The following is a 17,833-nucleotide window of genomic DNA, read 5'->3' as shown; positions in this document are numbered from 1 at the left end:
TGGATTAGCGTTTGTAAGCAAAAGTTAGTGGAAACCCACGTCCATCTTGTAATTAAAAATCGAAATCACTAATAAAGTTTGGACCTTTGCATCCATTTTTGAAGTTGCTTCTCCGATTATATAAATCTCCACGTAATTCTACTATGTCAGTGTTTAATCACGCCTTTATCTGATGTATCGTCATCATGCATTTGATACTGCGTTTGCGTTTGCGTTTGTATTTTGCATTTGATACTGCGTTTGCGGTCCACGTCTGCGACCATCCTAAGACTAATATGCACCGTTACCGATCGTACGAATAGAATAACAAATAATCATTCTAAACCGAATACGGATGACTTCATTATAAAATTGGAAAAATTGAACTCGTAATGAATATAAAAAAAAAAAACACAAAATCTTAAAAATAAACATTTTTATCACCACAAGATCGAATCTTGTTGAATTTTTATAGAATCCAAAAAAAACTAAAAGAAGACAAAAATGGCGGAATCAGATTCTTTCTACATCTCCCAACTCTGACTAATAATTAACAGAACAAAAAATGAACATGAAACACGGAACCTGCAGTTCATGGGGAGGAGACAAAGCGAAGCAATGTATAAATAGTTGCAAGGAAACAGACACGGAAGATTACATTATACATACGCATGCATATAACTAAAGACAACTACATCATCATCATCTATTTAAGTTAACAGCAGGAACCCGACAAAAACACAGAGAAGTACAAGGCTTACCAGATTTGATCCGACAAATATCACAACATACCTCAGTGTGGAAGAAGCATCCATCACTGATTCGATCTGAAAGGATGGCGATCGTTTGATTGAGTATCGACCTTCGGCGACAGATTGTACCCTTGAAGAAGATCGCGGATTTTCGAGTACATCAATACCTGCGATGGGTCAGCCCCCCGAGAACTTTCCTGCAGTTTAATCTTCTCGAAAAGATACTGTTTCTCTGCCTCGGCCTCGCTCAACCGGAGTTTGAGGTAATTGCTCGCGTATTCTTCCTCGGATTTATCCATCTTGGCCATAGCAATCCTCTGCAGCCTCTCGGATTCTCGTTTCGCCTCGTTGGCTTTAAGCTGGAACATGTCTGCCTCTGCTTGTTTCAGTCTCACTATCCTCTCGAGCTCTTCTATCTGCAGCTTCTTCTTCTGTCTCTCCACCTTCAGTTCCGCCACTTCCTTAGCCTTCTCTTCGAGCTCTCTGTCGCATGCCTCGAGGGCTAACCTTGCCTTCTTGAACATCCGCATTTTCTCCTCCGCCACCATTTCCATTTTCCTTAGAGTCTCTTGTACAACTTCCGCGATTCGGTTACATGCATCTTGAGGCGCAATTATCCGTCCACCCTCTCCGTTTTCAAAGCTCTTCGGTGAGTCCAATTCGATTTCTGGAACGAGAAAGCGATCAAATTGAGTTAGATCAGGTCAACTGACAGTGCGTACCTGAAAGATTTACGTAACAGCAGGGTCTTTACCTTGGAAAAACATTAATATCAATTTGGCTGCTGTTGCCTCTGCCAATCCACCCTTTATCTTGTCGATGAGTTCCTCGCATTTCCAGAACAGTGTCCTTCCTCTCGGATCTTCGCTTCCACGGAAAATCCTACTCACGAAATCGAGTTCTTTCATCAGAGATTCCCGGTCCCAGTTTGGTGCACAGTGCTGAAACACATCTTTCACCCAGCCCAGCAGCTCAGACGTATGATTGCATGCTCGACATCTGAACAGCATTTCACCTGGACCCGATGGATTTTTAGCAGAAGATCCCATCGAAATCTGTCCCTCTCGAGTGGCGCAATCCGTATGAGTCCAGTGGGAACAGAGGTCGCAGCCGATCCAACGGCAGGGGTTGACAGCAAAATCAAACTTGTTACAGATTATGCACATGCAAAGGTTACAGAAACCTTTCCTGTTCGTGCAAATCTCGCAGGTGCAGTCGTCCGCCGGGAGCTGATTCTGGCACGCAATGTTCCTGCATCTTTTGTATACGAAGATCTCGATCAGAGATGTTTGGGACAGACTGATGTTTGGGTGCAAGAATGCCTGTATTCCGGTATTAATCGCGACAAGGATTTCCAGCTGCACCCGATGAGCCCTAGTTAGCGTCATAGGAGTCAGATCAGATCTGCTCTGGACAAACTTCTGCAGAAACATAAACTCGTCTACTTGCTGAGCCCCGTTCCCCTCGAGGATAGCTTTAAGACCATTCTTCAACTCCTCAAGATACTCGTCGGGTAACCGATGCATTTTCTCGGAGATTACGTCTACTCTCTCCCTAGCTATGTCTCGGATTGAAACCTTATCTGCACCAGAAATGTGACGAATCACGGGTTGTTCATGAGAATTGGGCCCTGTCTTTTCGTTCACTGCCTTCTTTGCCATTACAGCATCTGCGGTTGGCCAAGTTTCCTGGGAGCTGGCACTCTCGGCTGGAGATTCACGCACGGCATCAGAATTTGATCGTGGCTCCTGGCCTTCGTGTGAGAAGTGGGGATCCGAAGGTACAAGTGAAAGCGCTGTTTGCAGCCCTCCTGTCCGAAGTTGATGCCGTGGTGGTAACATCTGGTGCGGATGATTCGACCCAGATGATGTGCCCATAAGTTAATGCTGCAGCCAACGGAAAGCACATCAAATCCAGATTCACCACACGCTACTGACAAGAAGAGAACCTTTCAAACACAAACACTGGAGCAAAATTCAAAAGCAGACACACTCAGATGCCATATCCAAGACTTATATTTGAGTCAGAAACATCTCACTTCGCATCAGAAGTTCGAAGCATCATATTTGAGTTGAAACCCAGAAAAAACCCTAATCCCCCAACATAATCCCTACGAATCCCAGCGAGAGACAAAACTAGATCGCGCGTACCCAGTTCTCCACAATTGAATCCACATCAATAATTATAAACAGCTGCAAACCAAAGAGAGGCTACACAATAAATGCGATAAAACGCGAGGAAAAGTTTCGTCAGAAAACTGTTTGGCTCGAGAAAAAAGCAAGAAAAGTCAAACTGGAGCATCAAATGCAGAATCTCAGCGTAGTACGCATATGAAAAACAACTAAATCAGCCCTAAAATCCACAAACCCAACTCAATCATCGCAGTAGATATGCTACTCTACCAAAGAAAACCAGTCTCGAACACTCAATATCAGCGGAACCAAGAAATTTTCCTTCGTTTTCTCAGCGGAAAAACAGCGAAAAGAAAAATTGGAGAGAGAAACCGACGGATCCAAGCATCGGGAGAACGAGAAACTCACCACAGAGAGATAACGAGAGACGTTGGAAGCTGAAGCGGAAGATCGATGATGACGAGTGAGAAATGAACAAAAGGGAAAGCGAGCGATAAAAACTGCACAATTCCCTTTTTCTTGAGAAATTAAATTATTAAAAAAGATTAAATTTTTATTTGTTATTTTTTTAAATATCTTTTGGCTAGGACAGAACAAGAAAAGCTATACAGCTGCCGGTTGGAAAATCTAAAGGTGACCTGATTAGCCAGTCACCTCCAAGTAACGTTGACCTTGACTCTATTTTACTCCTTTTTTCTTCTTATCCACCACTTAATCTTTATTACCAATAAGTCTAATATTTTTAAGATTTTTCCAATTCAACCCCAAAACTTTGTAAAGTGATACTCTGACCATACCAATTAGCTCAACAAAAGAAAGAACAAGTGACTGTTTTTTCTCCTTGCCATTCTCTCCTTGGCAACTAGAGAAGAGTGGTCTAAGAGTAGATCTTAGATGTTTTCCAGTTTCTTTTTTCTATCAAAGAAGAACAAGAAGATGGGCATTGTAAAAAGACAATAAACTAGGCTGCTGTTCATTTCTGCCCACCGGCTTCCACTGGTTCAACCACTTCAGCTTCCACTGGCTCAGCATCGTGAGGCTGCGTCATCCGCTGTTGCTGAAACTCAGGGCTCGACCATTTCCCCGAAAGAGCCATGCCCATCATCTCATATATCTTACCACCCAGCTCGGCTGGATTCTCGGGCTGTAATGACAGATAAAGGTCTCGGTCTTATCTCGGGGTTCATGTTATGGAGAGAAAATCGATGGATGTAAGAGCAGAATACTCACGGTGAAGCCACTAGATACCAGGGCCGCATCATACAGAAGATCTATGGCTCTCATCGCATCTTCGTCATTCGGGTTATTCTTGTGAGCAGCCTGCAGGGGCACCCATGTCAGGATTCAATGATTTAGATCAGGTTTCTACGACATAAGTGGTGGACCGAATTAAGAATGTTGGAAGTACGTTAAGGTTATTGATAATCGGGTGGTCGGGATTGATCTCAAACACCCTTCTCCCCCTCATGAACTCCAGGCTAGATGTGTCCCCGACAGTTTGTGCTTTCATTAGCCTGTCAGAAGACAGAATACGGTTCCTGTGTGTTAGTTCACAGAACATGAAAAGAGCAAAGTAATTCTCTGAAACATTAGGGAATAATATGTTAGATCTCTTACCTCTCCATATTGGCTGACCAGCCGAATTTTCCGGATACAAGAACACAAGGCGATGAGCTCAGTCGGTTGGAGATTTGAACGCTGGCAACCTTCTCGCCCAATCGTTTCTTGATCCACTCACAAGTCTGCCCAAACTCCTTTTTCATGGCCGCCTCTTTCTCCTCGTTCTTGTCACCTTTAAGTACATGATTACATCCAAAATGGGTTATTTTCCAGCAGTGAGATTATCCAACAGAGTATATAGTTCCGATGGAAGTAACAAAGAGCTTGCCTAGATCCAAGTCTTCCTTGCTGATGTCGACAAAATCCTTCTCCTTGTAAGATTTCAAGCTCTGTATGGCAACTTCATCGATGGGATCCACCAGATATAGTACCTACGATGCCAAGAAACGGGAAAATATTTCACGCCGTGCTTAAAACGAGCTGTGTAGCCAATTCAGGGGAACGACACAATACTTCGAGATCCTTCTCAAGAAGCTTCTCTAGGAAAGGTGTGTTCCTGGCACTTGTAACACTGTCGGAAGCGATGTAATAGATGGCTTTCTGTTCAGTTTTCATGTTCTCTACATACTCATCCAAGCTGATCATCTCATCCTCACTCTGGGAGGAAAAAAACCGAAGCAGTGGTGCAATTCGTTTGTGGTTTTCTCGGTCCTCGATGCATCCCAATTTCAGATTCTTGCCATAATTCTCCCAAAATTTCTCATAATCCTGCAAGTGGAAATTGGCAATGTCATTCTCATCCCAACGAGAAAGTTGCTGTATCAAAGTGCTTGGAAGTATCGATCTCATAATGGAAATCAATCAGGTGAAACTAGCAGATTGGAGCATACTTCTTTGTTTTCACTTAAGGATATGCCCAAAATCATGTCAAAAGCCTTCCGCACCAGACGCTTCTTCATGATCCGTACCTTTAAGGAGATCAAGAAAAATTCAGTCCAGTACTGCCACATACCCATATCCCACAAAAACATAGAAACATGTATAATAAAGATTTTATGCAAAACATGACCAAGTAGAACTTACAATGCGGCTTTCTTGAAGAATCTCACGAGAAACATTGAGTGGGAGATCGTTCGAGTCCACAACACCCTTAACAAAGCTCAAGTAGCGAGGAAACTGCCAATCAAAAGTCCAAAAAATAGGAGATCAGCTCTCCATTATGGATACAGACCACACACCGAAAGAGAAGTTTCTCACCAGTTCTCCATCAAAGTCATCTGAAATGAAAACCCGTTTAACATAGAGCCTTATATTCTTTGTCTTTGGATTAACCAAGTCATCCTTCCCCATTGGTGAGACAGCAGGCACGTAAAGGATGGACCTAAACTCGACTTCACCCTACATTACCAACTTTTTCAGTTAAAGAATCTGGAGAAATTATAATCTTGAAATACAACTTAAATGGTCTTAAGTTTTTCAACAAAAAATGTAGAAGAACCTGAATTTGTAGATAATTCAAAAAAAGCATTTCACAGAATCTCTTAAAAATACCTCTGTCGTGAAGTGAGAGGATGCCAATGGGTCCAAATACTCATTGAAGGTTTTCCTATAAAACTCGTTGTATTCCTCTGTGGTCACCTCTTTTGGGCTGCGAAGCTGCAAAAATCAGCCGCAGAGCAGTATAAGCTGTCTTTATATTCCTGATCTTAGTTTCAAAAAAAAATACCGATGACGCAATTCTTACCCAAATGGGCTGTGTCTCATTGGTAAGCTCCCAATCCCAATATCTCTCAACAACAGTCTTGGTCTTCTTCTTCTTCTGACATCAGAAAAAAGGTCATTCAACATTCAGCAATTCCATCAAAAGATAGTTTTTTTTCCTGAAATCTTGAGCAAGACATTATTGGGACAGGCACAGAAAGGCAATGGTATACCTCGGATTTGTCACCCTGTTCATCTTTTGCTGCTTCAGCTGGATCCTCATCAACTTCAACCTAAATAAAGGGAATAAGCTAAGAAACTTTGCAGTCATCCTACGATAGAACATATATATCTTACTTACAATGACAGGGTTATTTAATACTCATCCCATGATAAAATCTACATCTCCGCATTCCAGATGATCATACCTCTTTTGTGTGTCCTTTTTCCTGCCAAGTGTATATAGGGAACGAAACAAATTGAGAATAGTTGTTCACAAGCTTCTGAACCCGTTCTGGATGCGCATAACCTTTTTCATCACGCTACGTTGGACACGAAAATACAAAAACAAAGAAGATATTAGAATCGCTAGTTTTTCTAAGGACAAAAACTAGTGAGATCAAGGCTCAAGCACAATAAATGAATCTGCATACTGAACCTTAAGGTGCAAAGTGATACGTGTTCCTCTAGGAATAAGATACTGTGGATCAGTCTCCTCTCGAACCGTGAATGTGCTTGCATTTGCTTCTCCTTCCCACACATACTGCTTATCAGACTTTGGGCTCTTAGTTGACACCGAGACCTACAACATTAGGGTAGATATACAGTTTCGAACTAAAAGAGAATGAAATGAGTCAAGAGACAACTGAGACCATCAAAGGTAAATACATACTCGATCTGCAACCAAGAATGCTGAATAGAATCCCACACCAAATTGACCAATTAGATTGTTGTCTCCACCAGCATCCTTGCTATCCTGATAACCATTGCAGCACCTCTAAATCAACTCGATGAAGTTTCGGTATAAAAATTTGGAAACAACGGTATTTGAAAATCCGCAATAACCTTTAAAGCTTTCAGGAACTTGGCAGTTCCACTTTGAGCAATAGTCCCAAGACAGTCAACTAGCTCTTGCCGAGTCATGCCAATTCCAGAATCGCTGAATATGTGAAAACAGGCAGCTTTAGAATACAATGTTGCAAAGAAAGCCATATGGCTTCTTGATTGACCATTATTCCAATAGAAAACTGTACTTTCACGCAGAAACCCAATAGACCTACGTGATAGTTACTATTCCGTTGTCTTTATCCGTGTGAATACGAATATCAAGATCGACAGAGTCCTTCAAAAGCTCAGGCTGCATAACACTAAGATACCGCAACTTGTCCAGGGCATCACTTGCATTGCTGTTGCACAAGAAACCAAATGTTAGCAAAGATCAGAACTAAAAGAAAGAGGATGAAAAACAACCAAATGAACTAAGTCTGTACACAACGAAGAAAAACACAAACAAGTGTCGTTTCTTCATAAATGTACAAAACCAAAAGGACAAAGGATTGAAACATACCTAATAAGCTCCCGGAGAAACACCTCCTTGTTGCTATACAAGCTGTTAACAATGAGGTCCATGAGGCGACTGACCTGTCGAGAAACTCAAACATCAGTGGCCCACAAACAATATTCCAAAATATGATCCCTGCTACTATCACTAGACCCAGAAATCCACATACTTCAGCTTGATATTCGAATTTCTCAGCTGGTGGTGGAGCCTGCGAGGAAGAATCCTGTGCCGCGGCAGTTGATTCGTTGCGACGTCCCAGAATCAAGTTGGTTTTCAGGTTCAGTTCAGAAACAGACCCAATTGTTTTACATTTTCCATAGGTTAAGGATGAATACCATCTGAATTCAGTATCGCCTCTCTCCACAGCCTGCGATAGATGGACCCATTAAAATTTTGGAATAATCAGGAGCTAAATTCGCGAGTAAATTCATAGACTAAACCCATTTTCTAGGTGTTGAATCCTCGTGAATTGATCAGCGACCATTGACCCTTCTGGATGTTTAACCGAAACCCAGATGATCATCAAGCGCCAAATCGAGAAAGAAACAATCTTGACAACCACACAGATGAAACCAAACGAAAACGGAGCAAGTGAGAGTAATTCAAGCGAGTACCGTTGAAGACGACGGAGAGGATCGAGAGGTCGGGGCTGCGGCGGCGACGCGGAGTGGTACCATGTGGCCATGTGAACATGGTACCATGTGGCCATGTGAACATGGTACCATGTGGCCATGTGAACATGGTACCATGTGACCATGTTAATATGGTACCATGTGACCATGTTAATATGGTACCATGTGACCATGTCGACGCGGAGGCGACCGCCGCTAGAGCCGAGGATGGCGGTGAAGGAGCGCTTAGAGAGCCTATGCATAGTCGCGAATTTCTCCAAAAACCGGCGAGAGAGACGGACGGAGGAACCAGTCGAGCAAAGCGAATCGAAAGCGCAGAAGTGGAAATGGGGTTTTAGTAGGGTTTATTGACCCAATGCGAAGTTTCTGGATGCGAAGGGTATTTTCGTAAATCAACAAAGACCAATGGATTTCAAAGAGGATTTCAGTTTTTCATGACTGAATCGGAAGCTTCTGGACATTATTAGGGGTAAGTTGGTAATTTATCATTTTCCACGTTCATTCTCGTTCAGACAAGCCCTAAAACTTGCTCCAAAAGTCATCTTTCCATCCAAAAAACATTCATATTGTCCGAACTAAAAACTCATAATCATCAAAATATTACTTTAATCCATATATATATATATAGTTACAAACTTGCGAGAGAACACGATTGGTAATTAAAAAAAAAAGGAAAAGAGAGAGAGAGGTCATATATATATATATATATATAGAACAAAAAGGGCTAAGCTTTAGATGAAGAAAGGGAAAAAAGATGGAGACTTTAGAGGCGAAGAGAGGTATCAACATCAGAATCGTCGGCATTTACGATGTCGGAATCCCGGGCGACGTATCCGTGCCTCGAGGTTTCGGCCCGGACGTTGATATCGGCCGAGCCATGGAGTCTCCTGACGGCGGAAGAGGAGGGATCATAAAGGAGCTTCCTTTTCAGCTCTCTGGCCTCTCTCTTCTCTCTCATTCTCTCGAGCTGTCTGAACCTTTCTTGGAGAAGAGCAATGGACGAGGAACTGGTCGGGAGAGCGGCTTGCTGTTCCTGTTGCTGAGGACTGCTGCTCGCATTTCTGCCCATCATCTGATGATGTTATCTTCTGTTAGGGTTTTATGTTGGGGAGGGTATATATGATATGATCTCTCTACGGTATTTATATATGGGGATCGTGGGTCCATTCCCTACGCTTCTAAAACTATATATATTTTTGCATATAGAATAATGGATGGGCCGATCAAGATGAATGATGTATACATAATACCGATAATAGGTTAAAATAGACATTGTTCATTGATCATACGACCACATTTTTTGGATGATTTTTATGGATCGTTCATTTAACTTTTTGACACACGAAATATAAAAAGAAAAAGATTAGTATAATTTTTTTTTTCACGTATAGCAATCCACCGGTAATTCATCAACTCATCATCATGATTTACATATGTTTTTTTTTTTTGGCGAATTACATAACACACAGAAACATTTGAGGGGGGAGGGGATTCATAAGAACACAAAGAGGAAATGTGAAAGCAGAATAGGCTAAAGAAGAGAAAAGATCCAAAAGGAAAAGATTTGAGGGAAGGTAAAGTGGGTAAAGTTGATTGTAAGTAGTAGTAAGGGGAGGACCTTTTTGAAAGGCACATAAGTATTGGGGAGAAAACTCCAAATATATTGTATGAATTTTGAATTTCTGTAAAAAAAAAATTTTTTAAAAAAAGTGGGTAGGTGATTGTGATTGCGTGTGCTCAAGGGGCCTCTCCTCAGCGCACATAAAAGTTTCGGGGAGAAAAGTCCAAACAATTGAAATCAGTTGTGCCCGTTTGGAATTTTGCGTTTTGGAGCCGAGTCCTTGTGGGGGTATAAATGGATTAGGTGCGAAACGGTGTCGCTTTCCGTTTTAGAGCCAATCCCAAAAATAATAACTACGATGCGAAGGAACGTTTCGAGATTACGCTACAAATCGCAAAAGACACGGAGCCTTTTTTGTTGTTGTTGCTGCATCTGTTTCTCCTCTTCTCCGTATGTCGTCTTACGTTCTCTGGTAGGGCTGTGATTGGAGGTTTTGGGAGTTTGGGGGGTTGGGTGCGAAAAAGACAGATTATAGGGTACTTTTTGAGATATTATTTTTTATTTCACAAAACGACCCCTTATGGTTTCTCTCAGAACTTGGAGAGCAGAAACATCTGCAGCAACAAAAAGGAAAAAGATGATTAAAAAAAAAAGGAGTGATCTTTTTATGAGCAAAATCTTCAATTCACAGTTACAAATTCTGGGTTTTTTCCATACATATGAAAGAGGAATTAAATTTGAAAAAAAAAAGGTGTTTGCTTGGCAACCCTTTTCATGTTTTGTCGAACAAAAAGAATATGAATCGCCAGCATTTCTCCGCAGGAATACACTTGAACGGTGTTAGGCTTTGCAGTTTCTTGGTCGGATGCATATGAATCATGTTTTGTCCATTGTCGGAGATGGAGACTGATTGATATTTTCATGAAGATTCCGAATTCAGAGACTCGACCGAAAACTCGCAAGATTCATAGAGCTCTGTATCGGAAAACGCTAACCGTTAACACAGATGCTTTCAAGGCGATTAAACAATCTGCTGTTTAGGGTTTTTACCTGATCAAGAATCACTGTTCTTTCGGACAATTTACAGCAGGTAAGTTCTTTCTTTCAGTTTCAGCCTGGTAAGGAAGGGGAGGGAGATACCTGTCATCTTAAGACTTAGTTGCAAATGGATTAGAGTAAAAGAAACCTCTTCAACGTATGACTCACTGAAAGAGTAGTAGAAGATCCTCCTTACCTTTGGTTCCAAAACTTTTATTTACATCCGCAGGGCAGCAATCTCCTTCACCGATACCCATTTCGCCGAATATGATGAACACTTTGACAGGTCTACAAATGAGATATTAGGCTATCTTTCCGATTCCAAGCCTCTTCTGAATCTGCTCTGCTTCCGCAGGTCTGTCTGCTTTGGACAGTTCTCGGGCCAGTACGACATATGTCTGGAGACGAGGATTGCAACCCTTAGTTTCCATGACATGAAGAAGCTTCAGACACAGATCTGAATTCCCATCTGCTAATAACCCGTCAACCAATACCGTCCAAACAATCTCATCGTAGTTCCAATTTTCATCAAGCATCTTCTCAAACATCGTTTGAGCATCTTCTGCTCGGCCCGCCTTTCCCAACGCACATATAAGTGCTCTGTAGATTGACAGTATCGGCGCAATGCCTTTACTCGTCATTTCACTACAGATTTCGTATGCGGTATCTACATCTAAGTTTCTACAGTGACAAAATATCAAAGAATAGTATATATCTCTATCGGGAGAGAACCCTTTGAGCTTCATCCTCTCCACAACCCGACCCGCATCATATGGTTTGCCTTCTCTACATAGGCCACTTACTAAGATGCTATATGCTTTGCTACTTGGTTCATACCTGAGCTCTTCAAGCCTCGAGAAGAGGATATTGAGAAAATCAGAATCCAATATTGCTGCAGATGATTCTGAACTACAGACTGTTTCGTTTTGAACAGCTATCTTCTGTGTTATCAACTGGCATTCTTTCTGTAGCCCTTTTATCAATGCCATGTAAGTTCTGTAGTTCGGTTCACAACCAGAATCAACCATCTCCCGAAGAATTAAAAATGCGTGTTCTAATCTGTCAAGCATAACGAAACCTTGAATGAGGGATGTATACGCAACCTCATCAACAGCCAATCCTTTCCTCTTCATTTCTTTAAGTAGTGTTTCTGCTTCATCCGCCCTACCCTCCTGACACAAACCGAAAATGAGTGAACTGTACGTGTACTCGTTCGGAGAGCATTTATTCTTCTCCATCTCATGGAAAACCTTCAAGGCACGGTCAGTCTCACCGTTTTTGCATAGCCCGTCGATTAAAGATGTGTAAGTTATTACGTTGGGCTGCAAACTCTTCTCTACCATCTTATCACATAATTCCTCAGCTTCAGACAACTTAGAAACTTTAGTTAAACCGTGAAGAATAGTGTTATATGTTTTGATGTTGGGATCACAACCATCTCTCTCCATTCGATCTAACAACATCAAGGCAGCATCCATCTTACCCTCCTTACAGTAACCATCAATCATTGCCGTATAGACTACTTGGCCCGGCTTCAAACCATGCTTCAGCATTTCACTGAAAATATCGGATGCAACATCAAGCTTGCCCCAATTGCAAAACCCTGAGATGAGCTCTGAGTAAGTACACTGATCTGGTTTACAACCACTGTCTTTCATCAGATCCAATAATCTCATGGCATTATTCAAGTTTCCCTTGTGAAGGTATCCACCAATAAGAATGTTAAAAGTCACCTCTGTTGGGGAAGGACCGTCTTTGAGCATCCTGTCTAAGAGAACCATAGCCTTCTCAATCGTACCCATCGAACATAACACCTTCAGAATTTCATTGTAAGTCCGGGTATTAGATAACATACCATGCCTCAACATCCAACTAAAGATCATCAAGGCACTCTCATACCTCCCTCCCGAACACAACTCATTCATAAGTGCATTGTATGTCACTGTACTCGGAGCTAAACCACTTCTAACCATCCTGTGGTAAAACCCAATCGCCAACTCAAGTTTCCCAGCTCGAGACATGCCAGTGATGACTGTAGTATAAACATCCACATTCAGATTACATCCCCTTCTCTTCATGCTTTTCACGAGTGCTATCGCCTCGTCAACACGTCCAATCTTAAACAGAGAATCAATCGGGACAATATAAACAAACACTGTTGGCTCAACACCCTTCTCTGTCATTTCCTCCAGCATGTAAAGTGCCTCGTCTATCCTCCCCACATGGCACAAGCCGTTAATCAAGTTTGAATAAGTATAATGGTTTGGATCACAACCCTCTTTAACCATTCTATCGAAAACCTTGAAAGCATTATCCAAATCCTTGTTTCTGCAGTACCCGAGAATCAACGACGAATAAGTATATGTATCTGGCAACATATGGTACTCGAAGATCCTATCAAAGATTTGCTCAGCCTCTCGAACTCGTCCTTTCTTGCACAAGATATTAATCATAGTATTGAGGGTCAGCAAGGAAGGCTGAATCCCGCTATTCAACATATCCGAATAGACATTGGTCGCAAAATCAACCATGCCAAATTTGCCCAACTGAATCAACAAAGTATTATAAGAATACAGACTAAAAGGGAAAACTTTTCCACCAATTCGTGATAAAAATTCGATCACCCGCCTCGTTTCTTCTTCGTTCCGACAAGCTTTGATCATCAGCATCCTAACATGATCCGCCGGAGAGAAATTTCGGTCGCGAAGCAACCTGTTCAGCATCGTTTGGAAACAGCACATATCGTGTTTGTAGAAATGCCGCTTAGAAACCCAATAGAAGAAGCGCAAAACCGAGTCTGTGCTCTCGTGGGTATCGATGATTTGAGCAACATGGTAGGGTTTCAGCTTCGGCGCCAAGTTCAGGAGAGCTGGGTTTCTCTGCCATTGAGAATCAGACAAAAGCTCGCAGATTTGGGAGACAAAGCTCCCCGATCGATGATCAGTGCCCTTATACGGGATCGAAGAAAAGTTTCCGGTGGAGGAAAGGGACTTCGTGTCCAACCAGGGCCGCAGAAATCGGGAGGGTCTAACATATTTTAACATCTCCGGCGACGAACCGAGATCATCAGACGGCGGGGATGAAGAAGAAGAAGAAGAAGAAGAGAGATGGAAGGGTTTTCGGATATGGAGAAGTTGGGGCGAGCCCACTCAGGAGGTTGGTGAACGTGGCCATTGGAGAACCATACTCCCAGTCGAGAGAAAGAGAAGAAGAGAGAGATGTTGGTCTGCTGACCGGTTAGGGTTCAACAAGGTCGCTGGATCATTTTTTTTACAACGGAAAGGGACTTCGTGTCCAACCAGGGCCGCAGAAATCGGGAGGGTCTAACATATTTTAACATCTCCGGCGACGAACCGAGATCATCAGACGGCGGGGATGAAGAAGAAGAAGAAGAAGAAGAGAGATGGAAGGGTTTTCGGATATGGAGAAGTTGGGGCGAGCCCACTCAGGAGGTTGGTGAACGTGGCCATTGGAGAACCATACTCCCAGTCGAGAGAAAGAGAAGAAGAGAGAGATGTTGGTCTGCTGACCGGTTAGGGTTCAACAAGGTCGCTGGATCATTTTTTTTACAGAAAAAAAAAAAAAAAAAAAAAAAAAAACGCTTGAAGAAAGCAACCTTCTTTTTGCGACAACACAATTAAAACTTGTATAGTTTTTTCCTATATTAATATGAAAATTAAGAAAAACAAAAATATCAGATATTTCACCGCAAAAATAAATACTCATCAAACACATCAGCGACGTTGTCGATTTATAAAGTAATAATCCAATTTGTAATAATGGTATTTGTATTACGAAAGATAACTGAATCTTGAATCTTGGTACAATACATTCGATTATTAAAAAAAAAACAGAAATGAGAAGAGGATTCCAGCAATAGGGGAATCTTTCTGGGGTTTTTAATTTTCGTATGATCTCTGGGTTTCAACTGTTCCTGAGATACCATCAATGCTGTTTCTGGTTTGGTTACACATCTGGGACATATATATATATACATATAATGGAGGAAACAGAGCTTTTTATGACAACATATTATTACACAAGCCAGAGTTAAAAACATATGAGAGCATGTCTGTATGTATACAAGAACAGAGCCGCATCAAAGAAACTACAAAACCACAATCTTTTTTCTCCCTTCCTTGTAAGATCCTCAAACTGAGTCTGGAAGGCTTTTCTTTCTGAGTTTATTTCTTCCTACTGCGTGGTGGTCTTGTACCCGGGAAAAAAAAAAGGAAGAAGAGAAAAAAGAGAGAGAGAGAGAAAGGCGATACATACATAGAGCCAAGCCAGTCACCTGTCAAGGTTCCAGCTTCAGTGATACAACTCGAGACTGTCGGTTGCGCTTGGCTGCCTTAACAAAGAATACCGAGAGGCAAGAAGGCGCCCACCATGGCCGCCGCACTTTCTGCTCCCCTTTCAAGCAAGCCACTGTCAAGATCCAACTCTTTTTTTTATTTTCTTTCCCTCAGCCATGATCGTGCAGCGAAACCGAGATGAAAAGAGGGATGTAAGCAGAGGAAGAAGAAAAAAAAGGGACCTTTTATCCGTCTGAGCTCTTTACAGAGGGTGATGAAGTCTCCCCACTTCATGTGACACCTCCTTATGAATCGGAGGATCTGTTCGGTTGTAAACATAGACATGCTTTCTAGATATTCTCCATTAACACCGTTTTCTTTGAATATCTGTCGGTAGCTCCCCAAGTTTATCTCCTCCAGCCACAACCCGACATCCTGACAAATATCGGGAATTTCCCATTTCCAACACATTTAATAACAGAAGTACAGACGAATCAAAGATAAATCCCAGAGTGATTATGCTAAGTTTGTCCTCTTTAGCAGCATTTGATCAGACAAAACCCGTCATCAGAAGCCATCCATCTTCTCCATACGAGTAAATAAAAATCTTCTCATAAGTTTCTCTATGATTGAGAAGTGCAACATGTGCGGATCACTGGACAAAACACTGGTAACCTAAGGAAAACGATTTCCAAGTCTACATCAACAACTACAGACCCCACACAGCAATTCGGACAAGCAGCAAAGTCCAACAATGAATCAGCTGCAACAGCCAAACGAGTCCATAAAACCCAGAAAAAACCACTTGTGGGGCATCTCTACACAGTATTCCACTCAATTGACAAGGTAAGAGAAAATTTGGAGCTTTCATGGTGTAAGTTACAGTTAAAAAGTACACGATTGAAGTATCCCTTTCTCCTTTTAAGATCTACTCAAGTATCAAAATAGTGATTAGTGAATCAAGCTACTGAATTAACATTGGATCTAGCAACAACCTTAGGCCAAACAAGGGCATTAACCTAAAGAACTCACGGCTTCCAAACCGATACGTATTCGATTGGAGATGAATCGGCTGAATCCGATCTCACCACGCTAAACTAACGACAAACTAGGGGGATACCCACAATTCTTCACAAGATTCCACGAGAAAAACCCAGCTCAGACCACAAACCTTACTCAATCCCTCGAACCCTAATGGCCAAATTCAAGCTGGAACTAAGAATCGGATGGGATTACCTCAACAGTCCAGATGAAGAAATCAAGCGGCTCAGGCGGGTGTTCTTTGCTCATATCCCGTAATAGAGTCCGTGAACGCGGGATTCACCTGCAAGCATACCCAGAAACCATAGCTAAAAATCAATCAATCGGAACAAAGAGGGAAGGGGAGAAAAACCCACGAATCTCCTTCTTCCTCCCTCCCAATCAGACAAAGAAGCAAACGGCCTACCGAAGCGACAGCTGTAAGATCTCCAAATTTAAGCTTTGAAATCAGGGAAAGTCTTTACCTTTTTTCTCGGGAAACAAACAGAAAAAAAAAATAGAGAGAGGGGGATTCAGCGAAGTTACCGTGTGAAATTTTAGGGTTCGAAGGTATTCTCCAAATCACATTTGAGGGAGAGAGAGAGAGAAAGCGTTTCCAAGGAGTTGAAGAGAGAGATAGAGAGAGGCTTTGATGATTGGGAGAAATGGGTCCAGAATTGTATGTATTTACCAATGTCATGCTTCTTTTTTCTTCACTTCACTGTTTATCCCACGCGCTCTCTTCTTACCTACACGCGCCTCCTCTTGATTCGAATTCGGGTAACGAATGGTTCTGATCTCGTTTTTTACAAAATACATATCATTCGATTATATTCAATTTGGTTTTTATTAAAAAAAATAGATTTAAAAAAAATCAATTTTTTGGATTTTTTTAATATTTCGATTATTCAATTTCGAAAAAAATTGTTTTTCTAAAAAAGAAATCGTTCAAAAAAATTGGACTATTCAATTAAAAAAATATTGTATTCCGTTATTAAACGCCCACCTCTACTCCCTAATACTGGTACAAGTGGCCCCTCCCCACATGGTTTTTCTTTTATTATATCTTATTATTAATATATTGAGCATTTGGATATAATTAAAAATATATATCAGATAGAATGAACATTTATTGTCACATTTTTGTAAGTGATAATACCGAAAATTCCCAGTATTATACTTTGGTGTCCATATAAATTATATTATAATCTTTATAATAAAAGGAAGATACTTTTATCAGATGGAAAAAAAATAAAACTATGAAATCTTAAAATAGAACATGCATAAATAAAACCCAAACGGCGAATATAAAAAAAAATTACTGTAAAAATAATTGGGTTTGGACCATAACGCGGCTGAATAAATGATTAGAAGCAAGATGGATGGATCGTAAAGAAAAATGAAGGGGGCTAATGAAAATGATTGGCCCAAGAAGGTTAGGGACTTGGAAAAAAAGGTCACGGAGATCTAAGCTCACGGCACGTGATCATCATCCCCACATACATACATACATACATACATACATACATACGTACGTACATACATACATACATACATACATACATACATACATACATACATATATGTGTGTCATGGACCACA

At 41.4% G+C, this 17,833-nt stretch overlaps 4 protein-coding genes across 11 annotated transcripts; all 4 read right to left on the bottom strand.

The window, feature by feature from the left end:
- Window positions 1–545: 545 nt before the first annotated feature.
- Window positions 546–3,379, bottom strand: LOC104819039 (protein OBERON 2-like). The gene is made up of 3 exons (XM_010548905.2): window positions 3,272–3,379; window positions 1,486–2,617; window positions 546–1,398 (listed from the first exon to the last, which is right to left on the bottom strand). The coding sequence occupies exons 2-3, from the start codon at window positions 2,606–2,608 to the stop codon at window positions 794–796; spliced, it is 1,728 nt and encodes a 575-aa protein (XP_010547207.1). The 5' UTR covers window positions 2,609–2,617; window positions 3,272–3,379; the 3' UTR covers window positions 546–793.
- A 264-nt stretch (window positions 3,380–3,643) lies between these two features.
- On the bottom strand, window positions 3,644–8,638 carry LOC104819040 (heat shock protein 90-6, mitochondrial-like). 2 transcript variants are annotated; one of them, XM_010548906.1, is made up of 21 exons: window positions 8,503–8,638; window positions 8,300–8,353; window positions 7,855–8,052; window positions 7,692–7,765; window positions 7,405–7,530; window positions 7,190–7,283; window positions 7,017–7,100; window positions 6,783–6,926; window positions 6,553–6,666; window positions 6,358–6,417; window positions 6,168–6,242; window positions 5,975–6,079; window positions 5,681–5,821; window positions 5,507–5,599; window positions 5,314–5,391; window positions 4,937–5,191; window positions 4,752–4,854; window positions 4,481–4,655; window positions 4,272–4,377; window positions 4,094–4,183; window positions 3,644–4,007 (listed from the first exon to the last, which is right to left on the bottom strand). In XM_010548906.1, the coding sequence occupies exons 1-21, from the start codon at window positions 8,557–8,559 to the stop codon at window positions 3,837–3,839; spliced, it is 2,397 nt and encodes a 798-aa protein (XP_010547208.1). In that variant the 5' UTR covers window positions 8,560–8,638; the 3' UTR covers window positions 3,644–3,836. The 2 variants fall into 2 exon arrangements, with proteins under 2 accessions (XP_010547208.1, XP_010547210.1); XM_010548908.2 differs by having other exon boundaries at window positions 6,168–6,239.
- Window positions 8,639–10,701: 2,063 nt separating this feature from the next.
- LOC104819041 (pentatricopeptide repeat-containing protein At5g65560-like) lies at window positions 10,702–14,476 on the bottom strand. Of its 6 annotated transcripts, none has more exons than XM_010548910.1 (3): window positions 14,238–14,476; window positions 10,929–13,941; window positions 10,702–10,853 (listed from the first exon to the last, which is right to left on the bottom strand). In XM_010548910.1, the coding sequence occupies exons 1-2, from the start codon at window positions 14,254–14,256 to the stop codon at window positions 11,219–11,221; spliced, it is 2,742 nt and encodes a 913-aa protein (XP_010547212.1). In that variant the 5' UTR covers window positions 14,257–14,476; the 3' UTR covers window positions 10,702–10,853; window positions 10,929–11,218. The 6 variants fall into 6 exon arrangements, with proteins under 6 accessions (XP_010547212.1, XP_010547214.1, XP_010547215.1 ...); XM_010548912.1 differs by lacking the exon at window positions 14,238–14,476 and having other exon boundaries at window positions 10,929–11,032; window positions 11,113–14,190; XM_010548913.1 differs by lacking the exon at window positions 14,238–14,476 and having other exon boundaries at window positions 10,929–11,025; window positions 11,113–14,190.
- Window positions 14,477–14,917: 441 nt separating this feature from the next.
- On the bottom strand, window positions 14,918–16,890 carry LOC104819042. Of its 2 annotated transcripts, none has more exons than XM_010548915.2 (4): window positions 16,778–16,890; window positions 16,448–16,535; window positions 15,454–15,646; window positions 14,918–15,344 (listed from the first exon to the last, which is right to left on the bottom strand). In XM_010548915.2, exons 2-4 carry the CDS (start codon window positions 16,499–16,501, stop codon window positions 15,214–15,216), a joined length of 378 nt encoding a protein of 125 aa, XP_010547217.1. In that variant the 5' UTR covers window positions 16,502–16,535; window positions 16,778–16,890; the 3' UTR covers window positions 14,918–15,213. The 2 variants fall into 2 exon arrangements, with proteins under 2 accessions (XP_010547217.1, XP_010547218.1); XM_010548916.1 differs by lacking the exon at window positions 16,778–16,890 and adding an exon at window positions 16,609–16,675.
- Between the last annotated feature and the right edge of the window lie 943 nt (window positions 16,891–17,833).

Source organism: Tarenaya hassleriana, unplaced genomic scaffold (genome assembly GCF_000463585.1).
Source record: "Tarenaya hassleriana unplaced genomic scaffold, ASM46358v1 Cleome3, whole genome shotgun sequence".
Lineage (NCBI taxonomy): Eukaryota > Viridiplantae > Streptophyta > Magnoliopsida > Brassicales > Cleomaceae > Tarenaya > Tarenaya hassleriana.
This window is presented reverse-complemented; position numbering and strand designations above follow the sequence as displayed.